The 26,179-nt window shown below is 43.4% G+C and overlaps 1 protein-coding gene across 1 annotated transcript in view; it reads right to left on the reverse strand.

Moving 5' to 3' along the window:
- Nucleotides 1-26,179, reverse strand: part of LOC119456277 (atrial natriuretic peptide receptor 1) — a 292,422-nt gene that overhangs the window by 155,589 nt on the left and 110,654 nt on the right. The window contains exon 2 of the mRNA XM_037717955.2: nucleotides 8,653-8,764. Within this exon, the coding sequence (XP_037573883.1) occupies nucleotides 8,653-8,764 (112 nt within the window). The remainder of the gene's footprint in view (nucleotides 1-8,652; nucleotides 8,765-26,179) is intronic.

The following is a 26,179-nucleotide window of genomic DNA, read 5'->3' on the forward strand; positions in this document are numbered from 1 at the left end:
ACATATTTAGTTGCGTTAGAGAGAAAGTGTTTAATTCGGTTAAGTAAGTTAACATGGATGTTAATTTTGCTAAGCTTGAAAAGAAGAATGTGATGCGATACCAAGCCGAATTTCTTATCGAAATCAAGAAAAATGCAGTCGATATCGAAGCGGAGATCTGTGGCCATACATAAATTTTTGTGAAACGTTAACAGCCCTATGTTTCACAACAAACCTTTCCCCAAATCTATGCTAGGAGTTATTAAAAAATGAATTCTCCAAAAGTTCAATTAGGCCCGATTACATTATGTGTTCTAAGATTTTGCAAGGAATACTTGTTAGTAATATGCAACACTAAGTTATCGGGCAAGTGTTTTCCTCTAATGCCGAGTTGCATTAAGCCTGCGAGTATACGTACGCATGAATAGCCGGGTCGTATGTGATGTCCAGAAATATGCCAACTGTGACATTTTCTCTTGTTGTCTCGTGCTAGACAAGTGGAGCACGATACTTAGTGACGTTTATGGTACAGCGCCCTGAACGAAAAAGTGACAAATATTGAGGTAGCGAATTTTGTGTGTCATTCAACAATTGCATTTGGTCATTGATAATCTTTTGCCTTACTTTTCAGTTGCAGTTTGTGAGGCTTACTGTTCTTAATGACTCATTGCCATGGAGCACTACTCTGGACAACTTCCTCGAAAGAAGCAACTGTTCGTTCTGCCAGGCCACATTTATTACGTCCAGCTTTTGTGTTGCGAGGCGAAGATTTGATAAGGCATTGTATACACAGTATGACGAACAGGGAGTAGATTTTCGAGGTAAGTCAAGGCACTTGTACAGACGTGAATTTTCTATTACGAAAGTACTTGGTCCATGGTCATGCCCTCGCAAAAAAAGAGATGTGCCTTGACAGCAATACCAGCTTTTCTGGTAGAAAACTGTCTTATTATTAAGCTGTGAATTGAAGATGTCTATGAAGGCTATGCGACATTACTGTTTGATCACATGCACTACTTCAAAAATGGCATTCGTGTGTTATGCGTCTAGTAGCGCTTTTATTTTACAGTGTACGTGTACTCTTACTTAACGAGGGCACATATAGGTCACTTTTCGTTCTTTAGTTTGATTTTCCTTTATTTACAATTATTCTTTGCAGACTCCTTATGTTTAGTGTGTTTGTGACATGTGTGTGCATGTTTCTCTACAATGCATTCGGATAGTCATCTCTTATGTAGCGTACCTTCCCATCGGTGTGCAGTTATTAAACAAACAAAAACAACAAACATAAATGCGTCCCCATCATGACAAGGTGCCATCAGTTGACGTGGCGTGTTCAACGCATGCACGAGCACGCCTAGTTGAAAATTCACCTCAATCATTGGGCAATATGATTTGAACCCTTTTCTGTATATGCTGGCGTTTGAGCACGTCTTACTGATTCCTTGTACTTTTAACTGCTGGCAGCCATACTGGCAGGCAAAGAGATATAACAATTTTCCATGCGCCTAAGTGTGCGCGGGTATATGATTTTAAAAATGCTTTTAATCTTGTTTTGCATATCTGTGACGTCCAAGGGTGCACAGATATATGAATATGAAGTGTTTTGTTTTGACATAAAGTAGTTACGAGTGTCGCGAGAGCAGTGTATTCTTGGGTCTTTCCGCCTTGTCGTGGTTAGTGTGTTGCTTCCCCCCCCCCCCCCCCTCCACAGTATGATGAAAGTTCGATACTTTAGCTGCTGGAGTAGGCGGCGTTAATGAGCTGCACAACTCATCCCAACGTTTCTGTGGCACCTTCTGAAGTGTCTTCTGCATTTTGCATAGCGCCCATTGAGACTCATTGTCCTCACGGAGGTCCAATCTGCGGTATTTACAATGAGCCCGTCTTTTGAAGCCAACCATTCTTCATCCACAACTCTGTAACCACCCTGAAACAGTGACTAGCCGTGTCGCTTGCCCTTTTTCCGTGGTGCCTACGTAGCATCAGCCGGATCGGTGGTCCTTGCATGTGCTTTTTGTTTAGATGTCGATACACTGCAGAGTTCACTATTCGATCTTTGCTTCTTAGAAGCTTATAGCCGTGAGGAGGGGGGTAGACACAACATCTTGCAACTCAAATAATCATGAAGTAAGCAAGGTACACACGGATTTCAGAGGCTAGGCTACTACAGATGTGCATCGCCAACGAGGAGCTGGCACTTAAAGTCAAGCATGCCACGGCCATGAAGGAAAGCCTACGTATCCCGACATTTAAGCCAAGGATACTAGAAAGCGCTCTCGGGACCGCTTCACATCCGCAGCTACAAAAACACAGCGGCTACGGAAATCAAAAGCCACCGCACGGAAGTTCGTTGGCAATGCGGATGTTGGGGAATCGAAGATGAGATCAAAGAGACGTCCTGTGCAAGACGTGGCAGGGTAGTCGGGGATAACTTCAAAGCATGTTTGTTTTATAATATTACTTTCCAAGAGATCGCGAAAGAAAGGAGGCCCCGTTGTTCAGCTATTGTTGTAACTCAAAAAATCGCCTACTGCTATGGCGGGTTTCTTTGATGCCTGTCTCACAGGCATTGGGATTCTGTTTCCACTTTCGGAAGACAAAAGACGGCTTGTCTCTCTTCCGATTTTGCTGCTTTAGAACATCGTCGACATTACGCTGGTGGTTTTTACTGCGACCATAGGCACATTTTGCAGAAAGCTATCACAGATTGGGTGGTAAATTTAAATTTAACAAGAAAACAAGCTTGTCGTATTTAACCGTGAGTACAGTATTCGCAAGTTACAAACAGGTTAGCTGAAAAAGCGGCAGAAATCTTTCTGCTTTAGTAACTTGCTGTTTTAGATATGTCATTTTTAATGCAGTTTTCGTATTAATTTCATTGCGGTTTTGTGTGACAAGATATGCAGCATTTGAAGTTAAGCTTGAGTGATGTTCTACTTTAATTACTTCGTTCTGCAGAAGCAAATTTTTGTTTTGTAATTATGGATTAAATTGCTGCCATAGAACTATCTGCGAGCGACCATATTCACGAGACAGCCGCTAATACCTGCAGGTTTTTATGCAATATGTCTACATTTGTTTATGCACCAGTGTAACAGTATTTAGGAGAACGGTCTGTCGGCTAAGATGAAACAATATCATTGCATGAAATAGGGGTAATGTAAAAAGGCTACGGTAAGAAATGGTGCTTTGGCTGTTTGTGCTACTATCCTGAGCTTAAATTGTTGGTGCTGTTTCCAATGACTGTATTATTTAAATAACGTATCGCGTATAAGAGGATAAATCGCAATAAAACAATCTAATAAAGGAAAATTGTGAGAGCCAAACATGCGCCAACTAGATTTCTGACGGCAAATTACGTGTAGTCAACGGTGCAATGAGTCGAACACCTGATTCCCAAAGAGATTATAGAGTGCTAGGATGCTGTGGCATATATTCCATAACGAGGGGTCCTTTTAGACAATGAAGTATTCGAACAAGTAGCAGGACGAACCGAATTTGTGTGGCCTTTGTTAGACATATTAACCAGCGTGTACTAACTCTCTCATACGAAAGCTGCAGTACATTTTTATCTAAAATTCATAAAGGGCTGCTTCCCATCAACAGTGAAACGTGCAGTTTCATTCCACATCCCATTTTTACCGCAAATATCCTTCCCCTGCACATTAGGTGAAAGGCGGCCATGAACGCTTTCCTTTGCATAGCGGAACTGCGCTATTAGAATACAAAAATCACGTGACGGAGAAAAAAAATTGCTGAAGAACAGTGCCGACACATGTTATGAGCGAAATCGAATCAGACCTCGCCGTCGTTGTGCTGTGAAGATCCGAACACTATAAATAATTGGGAAGCAAATAGTGCGACACCTTAAGGGTGGTAGTGTATTTAACGTCTCCCTGAGATCAAGAGATGACTGTGCGAGCTCACAAGACAAAGCAAAAAAAAAAGAAAAAAAGAAAGAAAGAAATAGCTTAGACATAGGATCTGCAGGGTTGAAACTATGACATCCAATACGCAATACATTTTTTTCTGTCAGAAGGCTTGAAATGCTGCTCAAAATACCGTTGCTAGCGATTTCAGTGGGATCGCTCATGGATCAATCTCATCTTTCATTTGAAACAGCAGGTTTATGGAGGCTTCTCGATGGTGTGTATAAAATTGCACCGCTTCTTCGAAAAATACAGCTGGCGTCCACCAATCAGGGCCACAAACCTGCGAATGCGCGTGTTCTTACGCCGCCTGCCCGTCAATATCACAGAGCCCCTCTTCTTGGTATCGAGTGCGTTGTCGAGCACAAGAACACGCCTCGCAGCTTCTATTCCGCTGCAACATGCTTTCGAAATAATGTTCTGTCAGTTTCGGCCACCATCGTTGCTACCGTGCAGAAAAAGGGCTTTGAGCCATCTACCGCTGCCGGAAATGTCAATGTAAAATGCACTGAGGCAGCCATTATAGGTCCAACAGATAGCCAGTATCGGGAAATCTGATAAGCTTCCCATCGTTTAGGCATTACAACAGCATAATGCCGAAACGCAAGTGTTTACGCAAGCCAGCGAACGTGATTGAGGATGGCCGAATTCATGCGGAAGCATTTCCAAGAAGCGATCGATAGTTACTGGGACTTTCAATGAATTCGAAAAATTTCTATCAGGTGTCCAAAAATGTCAATCGTAAGCAATATACGCGAGGAACAAGGGAAAAGATACAATTTGATTGTGATAGGATTTCATAGGTAGAATAACTCGAAGCTAGCAAACGCAAGCAGCGGGTTTAGTGGGTCTTGAGCTAGTAAATATAAAAATACTCCATTGTTTTACTTCATATTTTGGTGAATTCATAATAGTGTCTGTGACAGGCAACCGTGATCATATACTGAACCTTGACTATATTAACATCTACGCGACAGCCCATCGCACACCGCCTCAGTCCCTTTATGAACAGAACAAGTTTGTGATTAAAATTTCGTATATTTGGCCTCCTGGTGTCAATATTAACAAATTGATTCCAAATACATTACTGAATTATTTGACCAAACATGCCCGAGATATGTGCGGTCTTGATAAATTTGAGATCAGGATACTTAGCTAGTACTGAGGGTCAAGCACTCGCAGGAGGCATTACGTCAAATGTGGAAGAGATAGCCACGTAGAAGAGAAAGTTTAATCATAATCAGGGCAAAAAATGGATTGCAAAGAGAGAGCGGTACGTTGGCCAGATGCCACTTGACAACCTACCCCGAAGCGTAAACTTCGGGAAAGATAGCGCATAATCTAAATGCGAATGCGTGAACGAGTACTGGAAGGGATTTATGCTTTGGCTGACACTAACTTTCAACCAGAGTCTCTAGAAGGTATGGGAACAAGGCGATTTGAATATGCAGATGAAATGACCGTATTTTATACGAGTAGCTTCTTTTTTGCCAAGTGTATCAATAGACTGTTTTTTTCTAGAAAGCCGGCAGTTTTTAGAAGTACAAGTTTCTTTTTTGAGAGCCCATATAGCTTATATTGTGCGACGATTTATTTCATTTTATATTCATTCTGTCTATCGTCAATCGGTCGCACTGGCGGCTAAACAGGTCGTTGAGACGGAAGGATGATAAAAAAAGGAAAGGAAACATTTGCATAATAGGGCCTCAAGTGCAGTTTTGACGAACAAGAGGTAATGATTGTTCGCAAACGCTGCAATAGAAGAGAAACCTATGCCAAGAAAAGTGTTATGGGCCTGGCGAGTAAATCAGGTCGTACTAGAAACTACAGTACAGGCATGAGCGATGCACAGAAAATGATACACGTCATTTGGTAGTCAGGCATACCCACTTCCGTGCATGCTGATAGCGATGCTAGAGGAGAAAGAAGAAAGGTAGCGCATGGTTTATAAGAAAATATCGCAGGCGAAATCTTTATCTCGCTTCTTTCACGAAATAGTATGGGATGCAACGATTGGGACAGCAGCACCACGATGGCTGTGAGCACTCTAGCGGTGAGAGAGAAATGCTCGCTATAGCGCAATGCTCGGCTACCACAAGTGGTGCTCAGCAGCGCATATCATCGAAAAGAAAGTAGTTGAAAAGACAGTAGTTAAGGTCCCTCGTGTTGATATCGTGACGAAGACTCTGCAAGAAGGTGGCGCACACTGTCGCGTAACAAATGCATATACTATGTGCGTGGCATACTAGTGTCCTTTGGACTAAATATCGCGCACATGTGCTACAGGTCACGTGAGGTTCTATCAACAATAATTGTACAATTTCTCTCTACAGGCAATTTTCGGTGGCTTACTACATTGTGCAAAATCAGACATTGAATGCTGATTGCTAACAATCCACTCTTTTTCGAAATCAGGAGGTTTTATACAGCTACGTATGAATGTCAAAAATTAATGAGATCGAAAGACTCAGTAGGTGCTGCTGCAATGGAGGCGCGGCGCCTTAAGTGCACGGCAAAGTCGACGTTCGCTAATATCCCGCGCTACGAAAACATGTGACTGAGCTCTCGTGTCAGCTCTCTTACTCGGGTGTCTCAGCTCTTTTGGGAAGTGCATGACAGCGTTGTAGAAGTATCATATCCAATATTCAGGTCTAGACGACCATGCTTCTCTCAGCAGTGTTGCTCATGAAACTCCGACATCTAAATACTCCTTCGGTCTAATGCTGATGAGACGCCAAAGCATAGACTTATCAGTAGTGGTACTAGATTGGAGACCATACAGCTTTAAAAACAAATACCTGGGCGTTGGCCAAAAAATTCGAAGCAAAAGTGCTGTCAAACAGCTATAAAAATATTTTTTTTAGAATAGTGCGGCGCTATTAGCGCATATACACGTATAAACACATATGGTCCTTTTATGATAAATGTCTTGTTCATATGAGAATGTTATTTTACTCTCCTTCTGAGTTTTACACGTTAAGCGGTAGGGCTGTTTTGTTCGCAGTGTTGTATTGAGAGTTTCTCAGTAATGTTGGTGCTGTTTATGCTGCTATCCAAAACAGTGATTATATATTCATTTCATATGCACGTTATATAGGTACAGTACATTATATGTATATGTTACATATACAAGCGTATCACAGTGTACCGCACCACATGCGAAAATAAAACAAAAAAGTTACATCTTCGTGATACAAGGAGTCGCCGGTGTTGCAGCTGTGCGCCAGCCTCGCCCTTTCATCGTGAGTAAAAGAAATGCTTAGGTTTTGCGTAGCCCTCCCGAATTGATACGTTTCGAACGACGCCTGTTATAGATTCGCGCCGTGCGCTGTTTATAACAGTCAACCTTTATTTATCATTCCGATATTTCCTTAGGTTGCTCTATTATGCACCTTTCATGTACAAAATTCTTTGAGGGCATGCGCAATTTCATTCTGTTACGCTGGGTCCCAAAGAACGCTCGTAGCAGGCAATATTCTTCTCCAACAATGTGAATAAGAAAGGATAAAACAGTTGCCGCAAGCCTCTTCTCGTTGTACTCTGCCCAGAGCACGGCTAACCTACAATTTACTGCAAATTTTGCGCTGTCATTGCTCTGAATTCATGCAAGCCAAGGTTAGGAAAATCGAATCCTTGGCTTTCGATACCTGCAGCAGCACCGTGCAGTGCGCACCTGCATCAAACGTCGATTGCACATACGAGTCGCTATAGAGTCAAGACTCGCCGGTCAACTGGAAACCTCTCACCGTGTTTTGCTAACCTTAAATGTTGCTACTACCGTCGTAACCATTTCCCCCTAGTGCACTTACTAACACGTGGAACGTTCTATATGGGAGACTAGATCACAGGACAAGCAAACGAAGAAAGTGCTGGTAGAAGCCAGCAAAGAAGGAAGAAGGACGTTTCGTAGTCTTCATCTAGGAAAGTTGCAAGTTTCCAAAAGTCTACTGCGCATTCCCATGGGCCTTGCAGACGTAAAATATTCCGGTAGACGGAGAAACGTACACAGCCAGTCGTCCAAAGAGAACAATGTTTATTATACGGCAAAGCTACTTCAAATGCGGCGTCGTAAGTGCTACATGAACGGGAAAATACGGGCACCGACACTGCTCGTTAATCATCGCGGAAATATGGCTCCCATCTGGTATACATTACCGTCATTAAAGGTGAGTTGAAGATCAAAGCTACGTTAAAATTTTGCAGAAAAAGAGACCACAATGTCTAAGAGATATTGCGACAGCATGAAACCTCGCTCACTCTTTGAAGATGCAGGGGCCGAATTCACGAAGCTTTGTTGGTCCCAAAAAAGATTTCTCATTGGTCCGCCACCTTCCCTACGTGTTTTATGTTCGCTATCCCGATTGGTTAATGGCTGGCTTGTGGTCAACAATATGCTTTGCAAATTCGGCCCTCTTTTATTACACTAAAGTATATACGGAAACCACAGAAATGCATCGAATAAACAAATAAATGAAGCTTGAAAAAAGAAACTAATTTCAGAAACCTTCACACATGAGCTTAATATACATATGCATTCAAGCAGTGGAAGTAACCGCGTCTTGGCTCATCGGAGATAGTCCGACACCATACACACACAAAATAAAAAAGAATTAAAAAGAAGAAAAATTAGTATTTCAAACGTGAGTAGAAAAAAAAAAGAAATCGTTTGTTGGCCGCTGATATAAAACTTTCAAGGCCGGAATTTTTGAAAGAAACTAATAAATGATGGATGACGACTTACGTGGTGAATAATTCCACGGAGAAAAAGACGAAGTCACCGTTGTCCATGCCAAGGTCGTCTGCTGTGAGCATAATCTCCCGCACCGTGTCGGGCGAAGCGCATATGACGACGACTGCAAAAAGAAAAAGAAGAAACGACAGATAAGATGTCAAACCTGAGAATTCAATGCATTTCTCTTAAAAGTGCCCTAAATAACTTCTTTGAGCGTCAGAACTTCCAAATTCGTCCTATACAACTAATGTTTCCGTCATTACGTAAACCGAACTTTCAACAACAACACGGCACGCGAATTAAGCTACAAACTGTTAACTTCAAAAGACAGTGAGAATATTAACGACTAGATACTGACAGTCTTGCACACAATTTGACACTTCTTTCGCGATTAAATACAATTCAGAGGCGGAAATATACATTATGCCAAGCGCTCGATTGTTTACATCATGCAAGAAAACATAATTTTTATTATTACGTTTCCCATGCACGTACTTAAACCGTATGCTGGGAACTATTTTTCAGTAAAGAAAAAAAAGTGCTTGGGAACAGGTAACCTAAGCATGAAAATCAGGCACCAACTGAAGAACAAGTTCGTCTTAAGGAAATGTAACAAAACCTTCCATGATGTCAGTAAGACTGAAGTGTGCTGCAGCTGGTGCTCTCTGTGCAGGGCTTCTTTATAACATATTGTCAAAAATATTTTTGGTTACCGTCACTAGTGAAATAACAATTGAGGTACTTGGATTAGAACAATATTCAGCAAATTATTGTTCAAGTAACAAAGGCTAGATACATTTCTTGCACAAATTATTCTTAACGAGATCAATGTCTAGTAGTGTGGGCCCGGTTAGCAGTCTCCAAAGCTGTCTACTGTGCTAGCTTTCTACGACAAGCTCAAGAATACTTCTTTTAAGGATTCAATACTTCTCGTACCAGCAACATTCCCGTCACTATCACAGTAAACGTATTGAAGGTAACCACCGCCGGGCGTATAGTGTAGCTTCTGATGATATTTTGGGCCTCAAAACTGTAATCTCACGAAGTACATGGCAAGAAGAAAGGACATGGTTATACCAATGACAAAAAAAAGACATGAGCTCTTACTGTAATAAAATAGGGCACTTAAAGCATCAATACGAGTTCGAAGTATTGCGATCATACAATGTAATGGTAAGAAACAAATGAAAGAAAGCGTATAGCGGAGAGAAAAAGTAGCACGCACACTGGTCATACTTTCCAAGCTTTCAGAATCACCAAGTACCCCCAATTTAGCTCTGCGCTGACACAGTTTGCAAAGTTATGGCATGCGCATGAATGCGGCAAGAATATTAAGCAAGGACGCAGAAGGCTCGCCTGATTAGTGGAGACAAAAACTCCACAAGAAACACTTTATGCATGCAAGCCGAGAGAAAAATGAAGCGGCATCAGCAAGAGGAATATTTTATCGGAAAGGTAAACACAACTTGATTAAGTGGCATACAACTTCCTGAGTGCCCATTGCCAGTACTGCATCACGGGCATTAATGAAAGAGCGGGGAACCTGCGGATGACAGTGACAGCACTATGGCCCTGAAGCACATGAAGAAAATATTCCGTCCTCTGAAGGCGAAGTTTTTAAAAAAAATTATTTACACACATCCACGAGCAAGTACCCCTGTGCAGAGAGTGATACCGGTGGCGGTCGACGCTCTGTGATGTCTTGAAATGAAGATTAAACACGCCTTTGTATTGACGGAAGTGATGCAGCGCGAGAGTAGAAGTCGACTACCTTTGAAGCACCGGTACCACAACCACGTTATTTCTCGAATAACCACCAGTTATTTCGTAAAACTTGTAATAGTATATCGTAAGGTGTCATCTCAATGCCATAAGTGCACATTCAAAATTTCGCACAATAACAAGCACTGACATGTGAAGAAAGAAACTATGATTGCGCTTATACAAAAGCTGAAGATTTGAGCACTCTATTCAAACAGCACAGGCAGAGCACCCTGTTAATGAATTCCAATGTAGAATCTTACTACGCTATTTCGAGCAGTGTTACGCTGCTATTACTACGCTATTTCGCTCGGCTAATGAGAAGACAGATCGTTTAGTCCATCCTTAAACAAAAAATAATCTGCAGGCCTTCATCTCAACTGCAATTGATGCTCTGATAGCAATTAGGCGCTTCTTTAAGAGTGGATAGCACTGTATTTTTCTCATCCCCGAGGCAGAAGAAGTTGCTTGAAATTACGGAGTGAAGTTCACGACATATAAAAAAAATGTTTCAATGAACTCTTTACACTTCTTTTTTTTTTCAAGATAAGGAATTACTGTACCAGAGTACTCGAATACGCAGTTCACTATGCTGTTAGAGACACACCAGGTTTCAACCAAACCTCCCATGGCCTTCGTAGGCCCGGTTGCACAGCCATCACCTTTCGATCAGTAATTGCGCCCCTAGCGACAGTTTTCGTCCCCAAGCTAAACGTTGAAGGGAGTTACACAACGAGCAAAAATTAAAAAAAAAAGATGTTGAATGGGTCTGGTTGAATTCAGGAGGACTGCGGCAGTGACTTTAACCCTGTGTTCACTTTACTTCAGCGAAAAGCTCGGACTGAAATGGCATGTCATTCAATTCCAATTAGAAAGCTGGAGAGCTACGTCTGTTCTCTTAGTTGCAGTTTCGTGAAACCATCAGTGTGTCGCTGTCGAGAAGTGCCGACGCCTGAACTTTCCATAGATCACTTTGCGCTCCAGACAAAACACCCAACTATAATTATTGCACTTTAGAGAAGAGGTTGTTACAATGATGGCCGCACTCAGATGAAAGAAGTACAGCCTTTCATTTTATAGAAATTCTGCGTATCTTAATGTTCAACTTACAAAAAAAGAGACAATACAAAAACGTAATAAAATACATGCAAGTGTCTTACAGAAAAGTATAAAACAAAGCGCTACCGTCCCTTTCTATGTTATCAATATTGTGCTGGCAATATTCCGTTGATCATAGAGACTACTTTCAGCACAAACTTTGGACAACAGGCGGACGCGTTCGTTTAACTAGAGGAGGATGAGGAATAGCAGAAAAAAGAAGGAAAGAAAATTGAAGCTCAATCAGACGTGCGTCCGGTTTGCTACCCTAAACAGAAGGAGGGGGGTTCAGGGATGTAAATAAAGAAACCAGAGGGAGGGAGGGACGTACTATCAATGTGAACACGTGCGGTTGTTCATCACATCATGCCTACAATCGGTCACTGAGGCCAGTCGATTTCACAAACCCTTGCAGTAACCGTGCCAGTAGCAACCAACTGTGTATAGAGGTTTTAGCGGTTATACTGCGCTGCGGCATTAAGCTCTGTAGATGCGGCCCATCGGCTTACAAATGACAGTCACTATTTCGTAATTTAGTTGGCCCCAAAGAAGGTCTTTTTTGTTCACTTCCGTTTAATCTACTGACGCCTACTGACTCTTTGATACATAGCTTTCATCTTCTCTACTGGCGGAGCATACGAGCCGTCCTGCATTACTGTCGAACGTGACATTTCGGCACCAAGTACGAAGCCCCGGATATGGAACCGCACCTTTTTTTTTTCTTGCTGCGCTTTCTCGGTTGCTGCGCTTGTTTTCTGGTGTTCCCTTTTTGTATGTACAGGTCTTTCGACTTACTCACAGTTTCTTTCGAAATGGCAACACCATGTGGCGCACATATTGTCTCTCCTGATTGCCACATTTTATATAGATTCAGTTGAAAGCACGAGAAGGATTACTTTGGCATTGCTCGGGTGAAACTTTGAAACCCTTTCTTTCGGGACAAATGCCATTTTATTGATTGAATCGCCCACAGACCTAAGGCAAGAAGGCAAGGAAACTGTAGGGAGTTTTTATCCCGCAGAAAGAGCAAATATTTTACAGATGGATACATTGAGTCCTTGTTACACAATTACCAAGTAAACTGCAGTATCAAGAACAAAGGAAAAAGAAAACTGCACCTGTAATTTGTATAGCTAGATAATTTCGTCGAATTAAATAGCAACTGGGTCTCGAAAGATTACTTCATTTTTCCTTTGTTCAACATAGGAGGCACAGTGACCAGATGTGACTACAAGCAGAAGTGGGAACATAGGAGGTGGACTGCTTCTCATGCGTTTGTTTTCATGACGTGCAAGGTAAATATGCAAGCCATGAAATTTAATCTAGCTCTTCTACAAAAAGTAACTAATAGAAGGGAGAGAAGCGAAAGAATGGCGAAAGACAGAAATGTTAACGAGATTAACTGTGCGTTTGGCAACTCTGCCCTGGTTGATAGGATAAGGGCAGAACAGATGAGAAGAAGAAACGATATCAAGAAAATCTATTCGCACAAACACAACGAAGGCAACTGACAACGTCTATAGTTTTGTAATCAGTCCCTATGCTTTCAAAAAAAATATACACTCAAGCTTTCAGAGCAACTCGAGCTGATAACCACGGTCCAAAAATTTTGTTTTCCGTAAGGGGACTAAATTGAAGTCTACGCTCTGAGTAACTGTGCTAACTGCATGCCTACCATGAGCAAGGGACAGCTGTGCTGAGTTTGGCAAGATGCTTAAACAAATATTTCAGATTGAGCAAAACGGTGTTTCTTTTGGAATTAAACGGTAGCCTTATTGATGTGGGCACGCGCGCGTGCGTGTGCGCGTGCGTGTGCGTGTGCGTGTGCGTGTGTGTGTGCGTGTGTGTGTGTGTGTGTGTGTGTGTGTGTGTGTGTGTGTGTGTGTGTGTGTGTGTGTGTGTGCGTGTGCGTGTGTGTGGTTTGGTTTGCATACTTGACAAGGTAAAAGTGCTGATGGCAGCGTAAAACGCTGCCGATAGACTTTTATGTGCGAAAAGAAAACACATGGTTACTTTCCATGTTTCAGAGCATTTGTTTTCGCGCTCTTTATCCCAGATAATTTTTTTTTTGTAAATGACACGGAATGATTACTTTCACCTGTAAACACGTGGCCCTCTCCAAGGCGCAGAGGCGAAGCAAACTGAAGGGCTGCAATATCTCCGACAGAAAGTCTCAAAGCGCTTCTATGATGTGGTAGATGAGATGGGATATCCCCTAATAAGCGCACCGTTAGCGCATATAAACTAATTTCTTTCACTCGATTCTACTGCTGTATTATAGCCCACCATTCACGTAACCAGCCGTTCTTTCTGATAATGTGCGCCGAGTGCTGTTGAGACAACTGGCAGAAGCACCAAAATGAGAAGAAATAGGAATAGAACAGTTAAATTACCCAAGTCTAGGTTTATCTCAGTCCGCGCGCTAAATTGCCAATGAGGTCCTGTCACGCGAATACTGAGTGAATAACCTGACGGACACGTATATCGAAAAATTTGTGGCATCAGCGCGAATCAATGAAGCACAGCCTAAGGAGATCACTTGCATGAAGGTTTCGAAGAGCATACGTCGGAACAGGTTATTGACTTGGTGCGTTATTAGTTCGTTCGTTGCACGTTTGCCAGCCGGCTAAAAAAGCTGAATGAGAAGATGTGACCGCAAGCAATTTTAATTGGATCGCGTCGATCTCCGGCGCTAGTCGATTGGCTGTAATCGTTCAGGCAACCGCGCGCTCCAACTCGGAGATTCGGTCTGTTACTAAGCCACAATTTTACAGCTAATGCTACCCTGAAAGATAATTGCGCAGCGAAACGTGCGAGTATAGCAGATAACGGGTAATCTGGCCACAATATCTTTGGTGCAAGCTGTTTGTAAACATATGCAGCTTAAGCAAACTTTAGTTTTGACACATTACAACACTGCGATGAGAGGAGATCACAGCTTGTAATTGCAAGTGATATACTGCGTCTTGACATATAGTATGCGCTGTAGGTGAAATACATATTAAAAATTGGCTGCTTATCTGCTTGCTACGCTGCAAATTACGTCGAATGACGACAGTCTTCTGCCGGCCCTGATACGTAACACCCTCTCTTCTCCTCCCTCCCACTCCTCACGCTATTCCCCTCCCCTCTCGCTCCTCCCATGATGGATGCAATGGAGGTTTTGCTGAATTCAATTCAAATTTCCCGCGTTCGCCGTGCTCTCGCGCCGTCTGTTGGAACCTTTTATTACTGTTGACTTAAAGCCGGCTACACAGCCATGGCTTCAGTCGGCCTGTTTTTCACGCATAGCGCCTCTTCGACACCATTTCTGACGCGTTCATTTTTCATTTACTAACGTGAAAACCGGTTCAATGTCCATTCTTGATTAAATGAACGCTGCGGATCATGGTTATGTACATGTATTTTGCCTCAAATAGGCCTGAGGTTTCCTTTGCGCTGTGTAATGTTGACGTGTATGACCCCGTGCCACCAGTGCCAGTAGCTCGCTTGGTTTCGGCCGGGTGGTTGAATCGAGTGAGAGACAGACAAACAGACAGACCAAGTTTTCCGCATGTAGTTAGCCCAAGAAAGACTATCGTCTTCAAAAGAAAACTTCCAGAAAGAAGGCTTAGCCTGTAACCATCTTGCGTTAGGTGCCTTACCAATAGTGACAAGGCGTAGTTCTAGTTCATTGGTTATAAAGTATCTTTCCAGCATACGCTGCATTAACAAAAAAAAAAGAACACCCTGCCGCTTTCTTTGTTCGAATGGCAAGCAGCTCACGGCGAGAACTGTATTTTACATTGTCGTCTTATACCTTCATTTCTTTCACAAATCTTTTCTGCATACCCTACTCCGCCACACTTGTCATACTTCCCCTTAGACCCTTTTTCTAACTCGCCCTCCAACCTGACTCGTTCTCCGCTACTCTATCCGTTGGCCTCAAGGATAGCGGGGAGGCTTATTATGCAGAGCAGCGCCCCGAGGCCCACAAATCTTGGAGGCACCCGACGTTATGACGTCGATCTGGTGGCGTCATGCGAAAACAAGGTTTGCGAGCGGTTATCGAACGGTCTCGAACGTGCAGCTTACGTGAGGCAGGTTCTGCTGTATAACCTTACCCCTGGGCATCACTATGATGCCCGGCAAAAGGGGGCGGAGGGGAGGGAGACCGGCACAGGCTGAGTGAGGCGACGGCGTCGCGTTCATTCTCGAGGCATGTCCGCCAGCTGCGCTGTGGAGGATTCGGGAAACAGGCTGCGAGAGGATGGAGAGCGCAGTGTTGGGGTGGCCTTGCCAGTACGCAGGCCGAAAGGGTCAGCACGCCGATCCCGGCTTGCACAACGGCCGTGGAGGGCGTGCTATGCGCGCAGAACATGGTCTTAAGGATGGAGGGCAAAGGGAGGAGCGATGCAGACGAGTAATAAGGTCAGCTAAGAAGGCACGGCCGAATAGGAGACGATGGATTGTGCCCCACACAATCCTTTCCGCCATTCCGGAGAAAAATGGCGTTTCCAAGACCCCGAGGCGGGCCAACGCAGCAGACATATGTATATACGCAAGCACGGCCCGCCGGCACGGCCCTGCGTTAAAGCTTTCCGGTCTCTGGAAGCGAGAGTGCCGTGTTTTCACTCTCTTTGCGCGGCAAGCCATGAGTACGAGATTTAGAATGTGAGCTAGATTCGAGGTTTTGAGTTCAGAGATACGCGTTCGAGAAGGTAAATAGAAAAAATATATGGATTACCTCCTCTGCTGTCAGTCCCTCCACATTCTCTTCTGCTGCTGTAGAAAAAACATGCTTGATTTAGACTTGAACAACTAAGTCATCTCTTCCACTCTTACATTCGCCAAGTTCCCCGTCTTTTTGTTGCAAGTTTCATGGGCAAGACAGAAAGTAAAATGAATTAATTTATTTCAAAGTCAACCTTAGAAAGTGAGAGAGAGAGAGAGATAAATGGAATGGGAAAGACATCAGAGGAGTTCAATACAGTATGAATGTGCATGATTTATTGCTCAGCAATGAAGACGATGTGATTAAAAGTACGTTGATGTTAGATGAAGTCCCCAGGAAGGAGCTGGGATACACTTCTAACTTTGCTCATGCTTTGTTTGTTATGGGAAGGACACATTTTACCACACAAAATTTATTTTCTTTTTTTTTTCTTTTTTTTGCGGATGCTTAGAAACCACTGAGCAAGTTGTATGCCTTATACCTGTTTAAGGACCCTATGTGTCATCCTGATCGGGGGAGACAAGTGAGCATTAATATATAAAAAAAAGACGCTCACGGATATTGTGATGGTATAACATCACTCAAAATACTGGGCCTAACTTTATAAAATGCATTTCGGAAGAGTGGAATCTGATTTTCATTAAACCAACGCAGATATGACTAAATAGCAAGGTAGTCTTCTCAGTCAGGTTTTGATTCCATCCTAGCTGTTGAACATGCGTTTAAAGCTATAGCTGCTATTCACGAGCGTTATCGTATGGACAGTACTCCTCGTTTAACTGTTTGCCCTTCTGCGAAATCCAAAAGTAGCATGGGTACCGTTATATTCTACATACTAGTTACATCAAACTACATATTTCTACTAACAACGTCGATACATAAAAAAACGTGAAAAATAAATACTTTTAACGCGTGAGTATAGCACTCGTCTTGCCAATTCAAAGCTGAACAAAGTATACAAAATAACTTATTTTGTACACAACAAAAAATATCACTGACTATAGTGAGCTTCTGTGTGTGCGCGTACCTGAGAAGTCGGGAGCGTACAGAATATTCACAGCTGACATTTTATTGTAGTTCTTGCTTTCTCTCTCTGTTAGCTTTACAGCGCGCCCGCTAGGTGTAACTCGTTGTAATGTGGCCGCCTCTTAAACAGCAAAAACTGCGGTACTGACGTGAAAGTAGCCTTTGCGCTCACCTTGGTCCTAGCGCGGCAACTATTGCGGAAAAGGAGCAGCAGTATGAAACATCCTCATTCACTGCCCTCCCGTGGGCTCCATTTATTCGGATACACGCCTGAGGTACTTCGTTAAGCGTGGGAGCTCGCATTCGCGTTAAGAGTCTGCACTTTCGTCCGAATATACATCCAACGTTCGCTGTCGTTCACTGCTGCCTACGAACGATATGGCCGTTGATTAATCATAGCACACGTATTACGTCCCTCGCGAAGACGCATCACTGAGCTCCGTCAGAATGGCTTTTTGCCAATTTCGATATCTAAGCTTCTTCAGTCGGGGTTGCACACGTTTGGCTCGAAGTTTCAAGAGCAGAAGCACTTCTGCGATAAGCATAGCATGGACGAGAGAGAGTCGTCCGTATAGGAATGGTCGTTCGTTGCATGAATCTCAGATGACTTCCTTGACATCTCCCTCTTTCTTCATACCATTGCGCTCTGATTCGCCTGACTGGGAATGAGGGCAGTTCTTGTAAGCAGAGAAGTGTGATTTGTATGACTCTTTGAAGTGAAGTGCAACACAGCTCCGTTCTTTCTGATAGGCGCAACAGTGGACACGAATGGCTGCTCAATGGTTTTTCAGTGTTTAATCAAGTATTTCATAAACATCCAGCTGTAAGCAGCTGCCCTAAAAAAGTGCATGAAGAGGGTGTGCCAGTATTTTCTCACATCGTGTTAATTTATGGAACGAGCTGCTCAAAAATTGAAAACGTTTATATCACTAGTTCTTATATGACAAATTGGTTGCAAGACTACATCAGGAAATTGACAAGCCGAATCTCACCATAGCTTATAACTACTTGCCCCCCCCCCCCCCCCCCACTACAAATGCTCGTTGCTGGGGGTACTAATAAAGCTCGAAATTGTTTATATCGCTTAAAGGCACCAATGATCTCTTGTTATATATATATATATATATATATATATATATATATATATATATAATTTGAGAATGATAAATAAAAATATTACAAACACTCCTGCATTGCAGCATACTGACAGCAAACAGCGTGCAATGCATGGCTGCCTAACCAAGAGGTGGCCCATATTTCGAGTAGCGCTACCGCCACAATTTACAACCACACTGGCATCATCCAAGTTACGTTGCCTCTCAAAAGTCTAATGATAAGTTCCTCATCTTCTCCATGTGGAAATCAGAAAAACCACACACACACACACAAATTATTCTGCATCCCATTATTGGATAAAGTATGATTCGTTGGCAAGAATGTGCTTTGAAATCGGCTTTTGGTTCGAACAACATGAAAGCCCAAATTTGAACTTATTGCGACTGCAGGGAAACGTACGAAGCTGTTCAGAGTGCGGCAGACCTTAAATTGAATTAAGTACGCTTTGCGAACGACCTTCCGACCAATTTTATGAAATGGAGCCTTGCTGTGAGCCGCACCCTCTTGTATGGTTTTCTTTCCAGGCAGTAACAACCAGAACCCTAAGCAATCTCACTCCACCAAAAGCACGTACTGACGAGAAGTTGAACTATTTAAAGCATTAGTAAAAGAAAAAAAGAAAGCGAGAACGCCGTGCCATTGCGTCGACTGGATCACGCTCGGTAGCCATTGTTTCAATTAAGCTTTAATGCTTCTCCGGAAAACGGCCGCCCAGAGCTATAAATTTGCTCATGCTCTTGCCATTTTTGTCATTTGCGCAATATTGTAAAACAACCTCATTTCGTTTTTGATTTTATTTTTATTTTAGCACATGTCGGAAAACAGAGGTCCGGGATCACTTCACTTTACTTGGTTCTGCGCTAGCCTTCGTTAAACACAAATTATACCGTGCTCTCGCTTCGTTTTCATCTTCGGTGCTACATCTCTACGCTTCGATACATCGAAGCACGCCTACGTCTTCCAAAATGAGTCGCTTTTTTTTTTTTGCAAGTGTTACCCAGCATTCGCCAAAGTCACGTTCTCTCAATGTCGACCAGTGCCTTATCCGATAAAAAAAACAACATTCATTCCGGTACTACGATGGCAAATGACTTTTTTCTACCGTTGGGCTCCTAAATTGTTTCCTGTCCCGCGAAATTAAAATAAAAGCCACTTCGTGGGGCAAAATGTATCTTTATATACACCTGCGGTTTGAAGGTTCACTGTTACTTTTTAGACCTTGTTTTTAATAATTCTGAGCTTCCTATTGATTTCATGATTAACTGCCGACTACAATTGAGCGCCCTTAATGTTCAGCGCAGTCACATGTTTTAGACTCGCACTACCACGGCATGAGTCATCGTTGCGAAATTATATTTATTAGTGTTTATCTTCAGTATTGCTTATACAACAACAGCAACAATAAATAAACTGTGTCGAGACTCCTTGATACGATGACGTACGCTGCAAGAGTTTTTCTTTTCCGGTAGAAAACATTCGAACTTTGCAATCATTATATGAGTAAGTTATAAGTGTATTATTGCGTAAAATTTCTCAAAGGTTGACTTCTTTCATTTTTTGTCGGATCGCGCACCCTGTTTATATTCATTTGAACACATTGTTCCCTACTAACGACGGTATAACATTTAACTTGAAACTGCAGCACGCACACAAGAAACGAGGACACAAAGCAAAGGTAACAGACAGTTGTCCCATGTCGCCCAACTTTCAGTACTTTTACGATATAGCATTTATAATTTAACCCCTGATTAACACCTAATCTACAAAATTTGCCTGCGTATTTCCCTTAACATTTCCCACATTTCCTAAAAATATAAACTTCGTAAGGTATTTTCTTTAGTAAAGCATGAGAACAAGCGTATAACGTGTACGGGTACTTCTAGTTGCATTAACAGCTTCGCGCTATAAGGAAAAAAAGAAAAAGAAGGGTGAGGGTGGGGATGGGGGGGGGGGGGGGGGACGTCTTTCCTGGCCCTGTATTTCATAAATATTGTCCAGAGTCGCACTTACTACGTAGTGATCTGGTTCATTATCAGCAGTTTTTGCATAAGTGAACTGTTATCGAAATGTTATATCTTGACTAATTATTTCTGGAAGATATATCTGACGTATCGCCAGCAGGATATTAATGTGTCGGTGTTTTCACTGGCACGGTTATGATTTCGCTTAGACATGCGCTAACCCTGCCGTTTTGAGTTGAAATATAGCAGTAAAGGACTCATTCGTTTTGACATTTCAGCAGAATTACCTTTGTAATCTTATGAACACAATCGCATGAGCAGTTATCTTAATGAGTTACACTCACCACGCCACACATTTGAGGCGCCATGCACACTAATCAATTCAACCTGTTTTCGTGTTTATTTTGTTTAGTTTGACCTTTTCTTTGTTTATTTGCTTGTTTTTTTTTTTTTTTTTTTTTTGACGGTAGCGGGTAGAGGGGACGCGAGAACTTGCCGCTTGCAGCAAGCTATCAGCGTTGGAACAGCTGCACGGGCACCGGAGCGCGTTGCTCGCTCAATTTTTTGAGCGAATAATCATGCGCTCGGCGCAACCCTATTACTATCGTCTGCTACTAAATAAAGAAGATGCCAAGAAAAGAAAGGCGCGGTGATGTATACAATTTGGCGCAGCTGCTGGAGTAACTTAATATGTGCGTAAAAGGCGGGACCTCACCACAAACGAGGTGGTCTCACCATATATACTGCAGAAAACGCGGGCCTATAAGCACACCTAGACACGCGTCTCTTCAACCGAGCCACGGCAGTACCTGCCTGCTTAGGCCTACGCTCCTACACGCGCCGGCGCCGCACGATCATCAGCCTGTCGCTCGATCTCGACGCTCTACATGCGTGCGCCTGTCGTGGTTGTTTTTGTGCGTAGAGTCGGAAATTGGCAGCGACGTAGACGCATGTAAGCCGGCATAGGAATTTCGGCGGGCTGACAGCGCTTGGTTCGCAAGGTTAACATGGAATAGTGGGTCGCCTCTTCCAGTCTATTGCAGTAGTTGTAAAAAGCTTATTTTTTTTGCATACATACATACATACATACATACATACATACATACATGCATACATGCATACATACATACATACATACATACATACATACATACATACATACATACATACATACATACATACATACATACATACACACATACATACATACATACATACATACATACATACATACATACATACATACATACATGCATACATACATACATACATACATACATACATACATACATACCGTAAAGTGGGTGAAGTTCCCGAATTGTGCTCATCGCATTATTTTGTGAGTGAAAAGAGGTTGGCAAGTGTTTTAGGAAATTTTCGCAAGAATGGCATGCAGTGATTCTTGCAAATTTCACTGCATTTAACTGCAGAATACCTTATTTTACTGAAGTGAATACTGCTGCATTCTTCAAGCTCCCTGGCGAAAACTAGCTACAGGGCAGACTTCCTGAAGCGGTGGATGAATTATCTACGGAAACGCAGAATTATTGCAGCTGATTATAGGACAGGACATCTAATGCTTTTACCGGATTTCAAGAAAAGCATTATGAAACAGCATTCCAGCGCACAATTAAACACGGACGAGAAGAGAAAGACAACACGAGAGAAGCTCTAACTAAAGCAATCGATGGACTTCGCCCACAATTTCGAAGTACACATGTGACATGCCTTGCAAAGTTCGCCCCTGACAGAGCCAATACGACTGAAAGTATATGCGTTCAAACTTCCCGGTCATGGCCATCACGGATTATATTCTTCCTTGAAGCTTGCTAAGAGACATCTTCTTCAACGCGTTATTCAGACGTCGCGGGAGAGCTGAAAAAGGCTTCATTGGCATTACATCCACCAAAGCTTTTGAAAGCTTTCAACCTCTCATACATGCTAAGAGGCTCGGTGTGCGCCACGTAGAGCGGTTTTGTTAAGCGCTATACAGTTGCGGCGCCCTTGACATGAGTCTAGCTCCAAAAGCTGCCTTAGGTCGCAGCGGCTAATGAAGTCTGCTGAAAGGACTCGAAAGCGGATTTCGGTAAGCGTACTCCCAGTTTCCAGTAAGTATACAGAGCGAACTACACGTCACCGACACCTGACGCCAAGATACTGGACAAGTGTCGAAACTGGGCTCACTCCACAGGAGACTCGATTGTCGTGCACCACTCTGCGGTACAGTCTTTCGGCGGAAAGCACTTCAATGTGCGCTTCGAAAGCACGTAGATCGAGAACTCGGCCCTATCGCGCCTTTCTTGGGGCAATCGCTCGACTATCTTCCAACCTCAGTGCTACTTGAGTTCTCAAAGCTATAAATGACATCACAGTCACTCGCACGTCCATACAGGTACGCACTACCTCTCGCCGGACGCGGTGTCTTTGTTGACGCGATCTTTTTGCCAAGGCGTCGTGGAAGCTTACCAAACGAATTCCGTACCTATACCTCTCACGTAAGCTGGAGGCATGCAATTATCGTCGTTTTCACAGAATTTTCATCCAACAGCTCTCAACGTAAGCGATACTATACCGTATGGCAGTAGAAAGCTTCACAATTATGAACAGGCGTTTCACCTCCAAATAACACGGAGGGGAAGTAACCCGAACGTGAACAGCCTGCTTACCAGCGTGTCTCTTTGAACGCACTTTCTCCAGAAAACGTTCACGTGGCTGCCCCCAGTACTACGGAATCTCCTTAACTATGTCAGGCTTAACGCCCCCCCCCCCCCCCTCTTTTTTTTTATTCTTGACATAAAGATATAAGGAGACGTTGAAAGCTACATATGGTGCCGGCTACTCCGTTTCACCTGAGTAAGATCAAAATGCATCCCACAAGATAAAAAATAAAATTTCCAATGACAATAAATATCGCAAGAGAGAAAAATGCAGTATAAAGTGAAAGACTGTGAATGACGCAAGTACTAAATGTACAATACATATACACAAGTTGACATTTAAAAGTGCGCATGCGGTTTCTGTGTATTGTCATCCACATACAATTTCATCTTCCCCAGGCCATAATGCACATGTAGTTCTTATTATAGTATATAACCATAACATCATTGACACCCAAAAACTTGTTGAGAGAAGCCAGCACACATTTCTGACGAGCAGTTGTTGACCACGGCTCTTCAGCTGCCTTGCTTGGCCTCGTTCTCTAAAGCTCGCCTATTTGTTTATGAAGGCAGCATCGCTTAAGGATGTCAAAAACGATAACTGCATGTTGGGGTATACCGCTAGGTATGACAAAATGTAAAACAAGAATAAAGCGAGCTCACAGACAACGCCGGCATTTGGGTGAGCGGCGCAACCTGACAAGCCGGACGACATGCGCTTAACGGCCGACCGCGTCCGCTAATAGCCTATTGCACTGACCCTCGCTCGCACCCTCTGTGCCGGTGCGCGAAAAACTGCTTTGCGCTCGGCCGCGTTTCTGAAACGTTGCACACGCTCCACTCGGGGCTGAGCAGTCCCGTGTGAACCAGCGGCTGCACTGGCTCAGCGCAGCCGTCATTATAATGAGCGGCGAACAAAATCCGCACTGAGCAAATAATCCTGACGGGTAATTGCCCCAAAGCTCCCAGAGGAGCGGAGCGACGTGTGATAAGTGTGTTAAGGAGACCGGGCATTTATGCTTCGAAAGTGAGAGCTTAAATGAACGGAGAAAAATTGCCGGAACAGTGCGCTGGGACGAAACCATTTTCTTGGAAGCCCTCTGGGATTTGCGGCTAGCGAAAGGAATTGGGGCAATCGCGGCCTTGTTAAAGTGCCGGCGTACGAAATTGATAATACACAGTGAGGCGTGCCTAATTACAGAACGCACTTCTATGCGTGATAGCATTTTCCTAATCACCTTATGTCGTTGGCTCGTGTGCATATTAATCTACATCGTACATCGTATTTTATATGCGTATTAATAAGCGTTATCTCCAAAACCTAAGCGTGACTCTCATTCTTCCATATTCGGCGAAAGATCAAAGCAACAACGTTCATTATAATTAGTATAATACTTGACTCATGCCGTGTTATTTTAACACCTAAATTTGAAGCATGTCAACATATTACCGATAAAATTGGTCCATCTACTGACAAGGAAGCGTCATTTTTAGTCGATAGCGTCTACTTAATAAGAAAAAAAAATGTCGGAAGAGCGAAATCAAGCCTGTCAGAAGTAGTTAAGTCAAGATATCATTATGGTATATATATTAGATCGTTTTATCAAAGGATTACTTCTCCAGCGTTACTGTTACCGCACCATGCAAGTGTGGGCTGAGCGGCGCCAGCCACAACGCAATGCGCATGCGAAGATAATACCTTGCAAGGTCGGCAACCATGTTGGTTGACTCGTAGCGCTTTGTGTGGATGCCTTTTATTGCGATTGCAATAATGGGGACGCTGAAGGCGCGTTTTCGCCTTTGCCGTTGGCGCCATCGTGCTAGAAATGTGCGACTGCTCACGTGTCGCCCGCGCGGCTTAACTCACCGATCTCGCTCGACCCGTGCGCCCAGCCTTGGATGTCATGGTATCAAGCCCTATCTGTCCACGCGTCCAAGCGGATAGGTGGCCTGCGCGCCCAGGGTTGGAGTTCCCATGATATGCTAAGTTTCGGAGCCGTGGCACAGTTGACATGGCAAAGGAAGTGGCAGCACGGCACGTTCGGTGCATTTGCGCAAAATTAGGTGATATCGGATGTTTAAATTGTCTACAAAAAAAAAAAAAAGTGGGGCATACTTGGGAACAGGTTCCGTGTCTCTTAACTGAATGTCGAGCAAGTGTTTTGTGAAATATGTCACCTCCGCGGCGCCTGTTTCTACATATATTTGCGCCGTGTCTAGTGCGTGCGAATGACCTGAGCTTCTGTCTTCTCTCTATTCACTTTTCCATCCCCCTCTCCACGTGTACGATATGAAATTGTACAAAGTTTAGTTAACCTCCCTTCCTTCTTCGTTCTCGCTATCTCTTCCCGGCGAAAGAAGCTGGAAAAAATAAGTTTCTTGCCACTAGGTGAACAGAAACAATGACAATTAGACAATATAAACTTTTTGATAATCCACTTAACAAAGAATGCAGCACCCTGATAAATGAGCAGACAGCGCCGAAGTAGTGCGTGAGATGAAGGCCCGCTAGCGATCTAAAGTACTCTCCATTTCGTTAATGGAGCAGTCACTGCAGCTTCTGTGGTTTGGTTGCCACTACAGAACACACTCGACAAGTTTGTTACCTGTAAGCGACGTAGTGGAAGTGACGGCATGCAGGAAATATGGTGCAGCAGCAAGAAATTAGAACACGTGCGTAAAGGAGCTGCTGCAGATGACGTACTCTAATGGTGTACGCTCGTTGACTTGTCATGCTTGCGGTTGTCAGGAAACCCTAGTTCGCAACGAAAGCAAGCGCACCGGAGCACTTCCGTTTTCTCTCAGATACAAGCGCTTGCGATGTAAGCAAATCATAAATGAAGGGAATGTTCGCCCACGAAAATATTTTCGACGCTACGCAGCAGTACATGATTGTGCGCGCGTGTGTTTGCGTTTGTGCTTGTTTGTGTGGGCGCTTGACGTGGCCGTGCGTTTCTTCGCGGTTTACGCCTGAGGCTCCCCTGAGGCATGCGAGAGAAAACGCATGCTTGATGCTTGAAATCTAAAGAGAAAATATAGTTAGGGAAAGACTTCCTTTAGAATTGTTGCTTGAAGTTTCTGCTCAAGGCTAAGCGATGCGTCATTTTCCCCGGAAAAGGGCAGTTGAGGCTGTCATACATCTCCTCGGAAGTGTCCGCCCCTTCCCGAAGTTTCCAATGGTATGTATTGTGACCCAAATGCTT

Source organism: Dermacentor silvarum, chromosome 6, assembly GCF_013339745.2.
Source record: "Dermacentor silvarum isolate Dsil-2018 chromosome 6, BIME_Dsil_1.4, whole genome shotgun sequence".
NCBI lineage: Eukaryota > Metazoa > Arthropoda > Arachnida > Ixodida > Ixodidae > Dermacentor > Dermacentor silvarum.